Source organism: Sinocyclocheilus grahami, unplaced genomic scaffold, assembly GCF_001515645.1.
Source record: "Sinocyclocheilus grahami isolate Dianchi unplaced genomic scaffold, SAMN03320097.WGS_v1.1 scaffold687.1, whole genome shotgun sequence".
NCBI lineage: Eukaryota > Metazoa > Chordata > Actinopteri > Cypriniformes > Cyprinidae > Sinocyclocheilus > Sinocyclocheilus grahami.
In genome coordinates, this window is record NW_015505866.1 from 529787 (window position 1) to 538747 (window position 8961).

General features: G+C 37.7%; 1 protein-coding gene and 1 pseudogene across 1 annotated transcript; both read left to right on the forward strand.

Annotated features, from left to right (window-relative positions):
• Window positions 1-1131: 1131 nt before the first annotated feature.
• On the forward strand, window positions 1132-6487 carry LOC107559465 (GDP-fucose protein O-fucosyltransferase 1-like; annotated as a pseudogene).
• Window positions 6488-6493: 6 nt separating this feature from the next.
• On the forward strand, window positions 6494-7816 carry LOC107559483 (GDP-fucose protein O-fucosyltransferase 1-like). The gene is made up of 2 exons (XM_016243328.1): window positions 6494-6725; window positions 6809-7816. Exons 1-2 carry the CDS (start codon window positions 6531-6533, stop codon window positions 6917-6919), a joined length of 306 nt encoding a protein of 101 aa, XP_016098814.1. The 5' UTR covers window positions 6494-6530; the 3' UTR covers window positions 6920-7816.
• The last annotated feature ends 1145 nt before the right edge of the window (window positions 7817-8961 follow it).

An 8961-nucleotide genomic window follows, 5' to 3' on the forward strand; every position in this document is an offset into this window, starting at 1 on the left:
ATGTTCTAGTTCAGACTACAACATTCAACATGTGACATCCATTCAGTGCAATCAATGGCTCACACATGAGTCACTTTTGAGTAAATAACACATTCTTCTGACAGACATTTCCAGACAGAAATAAAACAGTTTCTTCTGCAAAGTTATTAAAAGAGTTTGTTGCTCATCTAAGCAACTCGACACAGTCTGAGTTGATCTTAGTGTTGAATGCAAGAACTGACAATACATATCAAACAAAACAAAAGAAAAGATCAATGGAGACACAGGACACGTTATTGTCTTTTTCACGTTAGGTTATAATCAAGAAGACATACAATCAAGAAAGAGCAAACCATTCAACAACAATGTAAGGTTATTTGAAACTGAAATAAAGCTAGTCGAACCAAATCAGGTTATGCAAAGCATACTGAAACACAGTTATTGCTGTTTGAGTCTGAATCTTAAATAGTATTTCAAAAACAAACACACACACACACACACACACACACACACAGGTTTGTTTTTGTGAAAAGTGGGGACATCCCATAGGCGTAATGGTTTTTATACTGTACAGACCGTATATTCTATTGCCCTACACCAACCCTACACCAAACCTACCCCTCACAGCAAACTTTGTGCTATTTCAGATTTTCAATACACTCCATTCTGAGTGATTTATAAGCGTTTTGAAACGTGGGACATGGGGTAATGTCCTGAAAAGTCACCTTCTCCTTGTAATACCTGTGTCACCCTTGTCATTATACAAATTTATGTCCTCATTTGTCACAAAAACGCGCGCACACACACACACACACATCAATTTTAATATATTTTATATTTTTCTATCATTGTATTTTATGTTTAAACTCCATTTATATGTGGGTAAATCTGTAAGTAGGGTCATTAAAAGACCCTAATTGTGACATTTGTACTGTTCATTTTCAATTCATCACAGGTAAATTATAAAGTATTTAAACTAAATAATAACTGTTTTTGTATCTCTGTCTATCTGCACATTAAACATTTTTTCCACAAATATAAGTGCATTGATCGTTAGATCTGTACAGTTTTAACAGGGTGGTTATTGTCAGTTTACCAGAAATATATAAAAGGTTTTAACAAGACGGCTGTCAAATGAAGGGTTAACGGTCTCTTCGCAGTGCATTGTGGGATAGCGAATGATCAACGATGGCGGCGAGACTAAAGCAGCTGAAACTTTTCATTGTAACTTATTTGCATGTACCATTCCTTTCTCTGCGCGTATTTATCGCCGCTGCAGACGTGAGGTGGATGAAAACGGACACATTCTGCACTGCCCGTGCATGGGTAACGTTAATGAGAGCATGCTGCTTCTGAGACACGTGCAGCTCATCCACTCGCTGACTGCTTTGAGAATCAAATGAAGACTTGCCTGCAGACCCAGAGCGAGGACTGCACAATTCAAAAGCGTCTGGATTGTCCGTGTTGTGTTGGAGTAATAAACTCGTTTCTCCTATATGTTCTTCTTTAGGTTGGTTTGGAAACCAGGTGGATCATTTTCTTGGGTCACTGGCTTTGGCTAAAACGCTGAACCGAACACTCGCGGTTCCGCCGTCACCCGCCACCTTTTCAAAATGTAAACACAGCAGCTGTCAGTCACTGCTTTGATAGCACATGTGCCCTGCCCTGCACCCGGTTAGGAAAGCCAACTTAAGCTGATAGTGTTTTGGAACAAGGTAGCTGGTCCTTTAGTATTATTTATTTACTATTCTAATATTTTGAATGATCTTTTATTTTTAGATTTTAGTTCAAGTTTTAGTAGTTTTGTTACTTGCTTTTGTCGTTTAAATTTTTTAATAAATACTATTTCTGTTCTGCTTTATTTTTATTTCGCTCTATATTAGAGTAATTTTAATACTTAAGCTTATTTTGTTAGCATTTCTAATTTGTGTTATTTACTGAAGTTTTCCAATCCAGTCTTCCAATCATATTATATTTAATTTCAGCTTTATTTCAGTCGACAAAAATGATTTGCAATCATTTTAGTTAAGAATAACAACATTGGGCCAAGTTGGTCATTTAGCTGGCCCTAACCACTGTTACATATATTATAGTATTTATTAATAGTTTGATTAAGCTTTTATTTTTAACTTTAGTTTTCATTTTAATTTTAGTTTACGTTTTTGTAATTTTGTCATTTTTTAATTTAATTTAATTTTAGTTTGTTCCCAAGGTAATTTTTCTAATTTTCAGTTTTTTCTTTAAGTGTAGGTGTTTCATCTAATATTTATATTCATGTTTCAGTTTTATAAAAAAAAAAAAACCTTTGGCTGGTTCATGTTGGTCATTAGATAATCCATACTTATAAATTATTCCAAGCTGGTAGGCCATCAGCTGCCAGCTGGTTCTGAAACATAGTGGCTGTTCAACCATCTAATGACTGGCTGTCACACTAGTAGATCAATAGGAGAAAGTACAATTTATTGATAATGTATAGTATGCTTCTGTGTTTCTCTGTAACAGGTGCATGTCCCTTACAGTGAGTATTTCCAGTTGGAGCCAGTGAAGCAGTACCACCGTGTGGTGAGTCTAGAGGACTTCATGGACCACTTGGCTCCTAAACACTGGCCTGGTCAGAGAGTGGCCTACTGCTTTGAGTCTGCAGCTCACAGGAGCATGGACAAAAAGAGCTGTCCGATGAAGGTAATATGGATGTTCATTCTTCAAGGTGCACTTCATTTCTGTCTTTTTACTAGACCTTCAGAATCCGAAGTTCTCTGTACAGCTGCATCTCAAATATTTTTTCTAATGTATTATACTTTGGAAACACTGCCATCTATTGGACTTTTTGCAGATGTTAATTTTCTTTCATACAATAAAAGCATCATGCATTCTTAAATATTCATGACAGTGCGCTTGTAATGCAGCCTGTTGATTCTCATGCAGGACGGAAATCCTTTTGGTCTGTTTTGGGACCATATTGGAGTTCATTTCGATCGCTCTGTTCTTTTCGGAGGACTGTCATTCAGCTCCTACTACCAGCCGCACTGGATAAAGAAGTAAAGTTGAGCTGAAACACTCACATAAATATAAATTATTGCACTCAGACTCCCTCCACTTTACTTTTCTCACTCTCAAACTCTGTGCTTCTCTTTTTCTCCAGGTTTCCCCCAAAAGAGCATCCAGCTCTCGCTCTTCCAGGAGCCCCAGCACAGTTCCCTGTAATGGAGGAGCACACTGGACTGCAGGAGTATGTGGTGTGGTCTGAAAACATGGTACAGGAAGGAGAAGGTCACATCAGAAGTCTGCTAAACAGACCTTACGTGGGAATTCATCTGAGGATCGGCTCAGATTGGGTGAGCTTTGTGTGTCCTGATGTGAATGGTTTCTCATAGTTCAGATCCAAATGGACATTTCTAGAACTTTTATCTGATGTGCATCTTATAATACCACTCAACATTTATTTTAGAGTGAAATTAATGCATTTACATTTATGGATTTAGCAGACATATTTATCCAAATCAAACAAAGTTATTTATTAATTAACAATGCATTAAATTGATCAAAAGTGACCGTAAAGAGTGACATTAAAGACTTTTATAATGTTACAGAAGATTTATTTCAAATACATGCTGATGTTTTGAACTTTGAAAGCCAAAATTGAGCTTTAACATCACAGGAACAAATTGCATTTGAAAATATATTAAAACAGACATTTTAAATATTTCACAATATTTCTACTTTCATTTGCGTTCAAATAAATGCAGTTTTGATGAGCATAAGAGACTTAAGAAAAGAGATTTTATAAGAACATTCATTAAAAAATTGCACTGACACCAAATTTTTGAATGGTAGTGTATATAGTTGTTATCTTTCTGTATGTAAATGATTTATCCTGTTTATCTATCTGTTATTTGTGAATAAATATTTATTAATTTATATTAATTTTATTAATATATATTTAAATTAATTATTTACATATATACAGTGGGTACGGAAAGTATTCAGACCCCCTTAAATTTTTCACTCTGTTATATTGCAGCCATTTGCTAAAATCATTTAAGTTAATTTTTTTCCCTCATTAATGTACACACAGCACCCCATATTGACAGAAAAACACAGAATTGTTGACATTTTTGCAGATTTATTAAAAAAGAAAAACTAGTCAGCTACCAATTGTGCAAGTTCTCCCACTTAAAAAGATGAGAGAGGCCTGTAATTTTCATCATAGGTATACCTCAGCTATGAGAGACAAAATGAGAAAAAAAGTCTAGAAAATCACATTGTAGGATTTTTAAAGAATTAATTGGTAAATTCCTCTGTAAAATAAGTATTTGGTCACCTACAAACAAGCAAGATTTCTGGCTCTCACAGACCTGTAACTTCTTCTTTAAGAGGCTCCTCTGTCCTCCACTGGTTACCTGTATTAATGGCATCTGTTTGAACTCGTTGTCAGTATAAAAGACACCTGTCCACAACCTCAAACAGTCACACTCCAAACTCCACCATGGCCAAGACCAAAGAGCTGTCAAAGGACACCAGAAACAAAATTGTAGACTTGCACCAGGCTGGGAAGACTGAATCTTCAATAGGTAAGCAGCTTGGTGTGAATAAATCAACTGTGGGAGCAATTATTAGAAAATGGAAGACATACAAGACCACTGATAATCTCCCTCGATCTGGGGCTCCATGCAAGATCTCACCCCGTGGGGTCAAAATGCTCACAAGAACTGTGAGCAAAAATCCCAGAACCACACGGGGGGACCTAGTGAATGACCTGCAGAGAGCTGGGACCAAAGTAACAAAGGCTACATCAGTAACACACTGCGCTGCCAGGGACTCAAATCCTGCAGTGCCAGATGTGTCCCCCTGCTTAAGCCAGTACATGTCCAGGCCCGTCTGAAGTTTGCTGGAGAGCATTTGGATGATCCAGAAGAGGATTGGGAGAATGTCATATGGTCAGATGAAACCAAAATATAACTTTTTGGTAAAAACTCAACTTGTCGTGTTTGGAGGAGAAAGAATGCTGAGTTGCATCCAAAGAACACCATACCTACTGTGAAGCATGGGGGTGGAAACATCATGCTTTGGGGCTGTTTTTCTGCAAAGGGACCAGGACGACTGATCTGTGTAAACGAAAGAATGAATGGGGCCATGTATCGTGAGATTTTGAGTGAAAACCTCCTTCCATCAGCAAGGGCATTGAAGATGAAATGTGGCTGGGTCTTTCAGCATGACAATGATCCCAAACACACCGCCCGGGCAACGAAGGAGTGGCTTCGTAAGAAGCATTTTAAGGTCCTGGAGTGGCCTAGCCAGTCTCCAGATCTCAACCCCATAGAAAATCTTTGGCGGGAGTTGAAAATCCGTGTTGCCCAGTGACAGCCCCAAAACATTACTGCTCTTGAGGAATGGGCCAAAATACCAGCAACCGTGTGTGAAAACCTTGTGAAGACTTACAGAAAATGTTTGACCTCTGTCATTGCCAACAAAGGGTATATAACAAAGTATTGAGATGAAATTTTGTTATTGACCAAATACTTATTTTCCACCATAATTTGCAAATAAATTCTTTAAAAATCCTACAATGTGATTTTCTGGATTTTTTTTCTCATTTTGTCTCTCATAGTTGAGGTATACCTATGATGAAAATTACAGGCCTCTCTCATCTTTTTAAGTGGGAGAACTTGCACAATTGGTGGCTGACTAAATACTTTTTTGCCCCACTGTATATATATATATATTTTTTTTTTTTACTTGATATAACTTTGTTATTGTCTTAAAATAGTTTTGGATGCTGACATGGCATAAAAACATATAAATGAACAGATCGAACTGGATATGATATAAAAGCAATACAGTAAATGATGTGATCTCATCACAAAATTCGTTCTCCAAAGGTATATGTGAATTAATGTGTGCGATTGTATTAGATTTCTGAAGTACCAGTATAACAAGTGCGGAATTGTAGGCCTGATTTGGCTTGAATTGGATGATATGCGTCATATCCTCTTAACGATTATTAGTATTCCACACAGCAAAATGCCTGCAAGCTTCTGAAGTCAGGTGATACTGGTCCTCACTTCATGGCGTCTCCACAGTGTGTGGGATACGACTGTCGAACTGCCCTGCCGCTGACCATGACCATGTGTTTACCAGATCTGTCTGAGATCTGTCGTGCTGTGAAGCTCTGGGTGAAGAACATCAACGCTCAGTCAGTTTACATAGCCACCGACTCTGAATTGCACACCGCAGAGATTCAGAAACTCTTCAAGGGCAAGGTGAGGATTAACATTTTAACATTACAGATGTGTAAACCTGATTTAGTAAACAGAATATAAAGGTGATGATGCATTTTTTGCAGGTGAAGGTCGTGAGCTTGCAACCGGACACTGCTCAAATTGACCTGTATATCCTCGGCCAGGCCGACCACTTCATCGGCAACTGCGTTTCGTCCTTCTCAGCCTTTGTTAAAAGGGAGAGAGATGTTCACGGGAGACCCTCTTCATTCTTTGGGATGGACTACTAATGCCTGCAAGCTTCTGAAGTCAGGTGATACTGGTCCTCACTTCATGGCGTCTCCACAGTGTGTGGGATACGACTGTCGAACTGCCCTGCCGCTGACCATGACCATGTGTTTACCAGATCTGTCTGAGATCTGTCGTGCTGTGAAGCTCTGGGTGAAGAACATCAACGCTCAGTCAGTTTACATAGCCACCGACTCTGAATTGCACACCGCAGAGATTCAGAAACTCTTCAAGGGCAAGGTGAGGATTAACATTTTAACATTACAGATGTGTAAACCTGATTTAGTAAACAGAATATAAAGGTGATGATGCATTTTTTGCAGGTGAAGGTCGTGAGCTTGCAACCGGACACTGCTCAAATTGACCTGTATATCCTCGGCCAGGCCGACCACTTCATCGGCAACTGCGTTTCGTCCTTCTCAGCCTTTGTTTAAAAGGGAGAGAGATGTTCACGGGAGACCCTCGTCATTCTTTGAGATGGACTACCCAGGAAAAAGGAAAGGAAAAGAGGAACTCTAATGAAATGGAGATGTTATGTTTTTGTAACTGTGAAGGCTGGTTGAAGTTTTACATGCTTCAGGTGTATGGTTACATTTTGAACAAGAACATTTGGATATAGGCTTTAAGTAATTAAATGAAGGGAGAACAAGAAAGTTCATTCCATTTCTTTGGATGCTGCATTTCTCCCATGTTGCACTACTACATTTACTGTGAGAGCAACCATGATATCTTTATATCATTGATATTTTTGTACTACTGGCTCATTTGCATTTTTTGAGGATGTAAAAACGGCCCCCTGTGAGGTTTTAGTGATTAGAGACAAGTCAGAATTAGTCAAGTAATAGTGGTTGGAAATTGCACTTTTTATGGTTGAAGGCCATTTAAGACCTCCAGAGGCATTCAGATGTGCAGTGCTTTAGTGGTTGCTGAAAATGAACAAATGTGTCACTGTATGAAAAGAATGTACGTCACAGACTTTCTGATGTCTTATAGTAATGCAAGGTAACGTTGTTTTTGAAAGTCAGTGTGAAACCAAATAGCAGAAATGTTTTATAAATGTTTTAAGATGTACATATTAGTTTTGTACCACTTTAAATGACATTCCTCAAGTTAGTTTTCAATAAAAAAATAGAACTAGCAGTATTTTGTGCATTTATGTCCTTTGGTTTTATGATCTATTTAAAAGGCTTTCTTTTAAAATTTAAATCAAAGGAGTACATAATGCATTTATAATCTTTGCACAAAAAAATGCAGCAAGAATGAATGAATAAATAAAAATCACAATTTCCACTGAAATGCAATGGTTACTGCACTGCAATTAAAAATTTTGGAGTGGGTAAGATTTTTTTTAATGTTTTTGAAAAGTCTCTTGTGCTCATTAAGGCTACATTTATTTGATAAAAATAAAACAGAAATATTACAATTTCAAATAACTAATTTCTATGTTAATTTATTTTAAAATGTAATCTATTTCTGTGATGCAAAGCTGAATTTTCAGCAGCCATGACTTCAGTGTCACATGATCCTGCCGAAATCATTCTAATGCTGATTTTCTGCTCAAGAAACATTTCTTATTATCAATGTTGAAAACAGTTGAACTGCTTAATATTTTTTTTGTAGAAACCATAATTTATTTTGAATCAAGTTTCAATGGAAACATTTGTTAGAAATGTTTTGTAACATAAATGCCTTTATTATTACCTTTGATACTTTTAAAGCATCCTTGCTAAGTAAAAGTATTAATTTCTTTCAAAAATAAATGAATAAAATGAACTGTTTATTGTTTTTGCAATAAATCTGTGTATGGAGTGGTTTAAATTTGTCAGTTTGAAGTGTTATTTATTTACATTTTTACTTTTTAATCAATAATACCATTAATAAAATAAAACCAGTAATTCCATAATTTTACTATTAGCGGTAATTTGTTGCTATTCCATTGTTGTAATAACAAAACATACAAACTACATACACATCTATAGTGCCCATTTGCAGCAGATCCATCCCGGCCTGCAGGGGGATCACACTTGTACGTTTGGTGCTGATTTTTACGCCACATTTACTTTCAGTGTACATTGATTTGATAAGGTCATAGGTTTTACCTCCTATGCCACTTTCAATAAGTTTGTAGAATAGTCCTTGAAATAGCTCTCTCTCTCTCTCTCCCTTGCTCTCGCTCTCTCTCCCTCTCTCTCTCTCCCTCGCTCGCTCTCTCTCCTTCTCTCTCTCCCTCTCCCTCTCTCCCTCTCTCTCTCTCTCGCTCTCCCTCTCTCTCTCTCCCTCTCTCTCTCGCTCCCTCTGTCTCTCTCTCTCTCTCGCTCTCTCCCTCTCTCTCGCTCTCGCTCTCTCTCTCTCTCTCTCTCCCTCTCTCTCTCTCCCTCTCTCTCCCTCTCTCTCTCTCTCGCTCGCTCTCCCCTCTCCCTCCCTCTCTCGTTCTCTGCCAGTGTAGAATCGGGACAGTAGTCTCTATCAGGAACTG

Excerpts from the sequence above, each read along its gene's own strand:
- LOC107559483 (XM_016243328.1), top strand. The coding sequence starts at position 6,531 with ATGGCGTCTCCACAGTGTGTGGGATACGACTGTCGAACTGCCCTGCCG. Across the intron at positions 6,726-6,808 it reads AGAAACTCTTCAAGGGCAAG|GTGAAGGTCGTGAGCTTGCA; the intron begins GTGAGGATTAAC and ends CATTTTTTGCAG.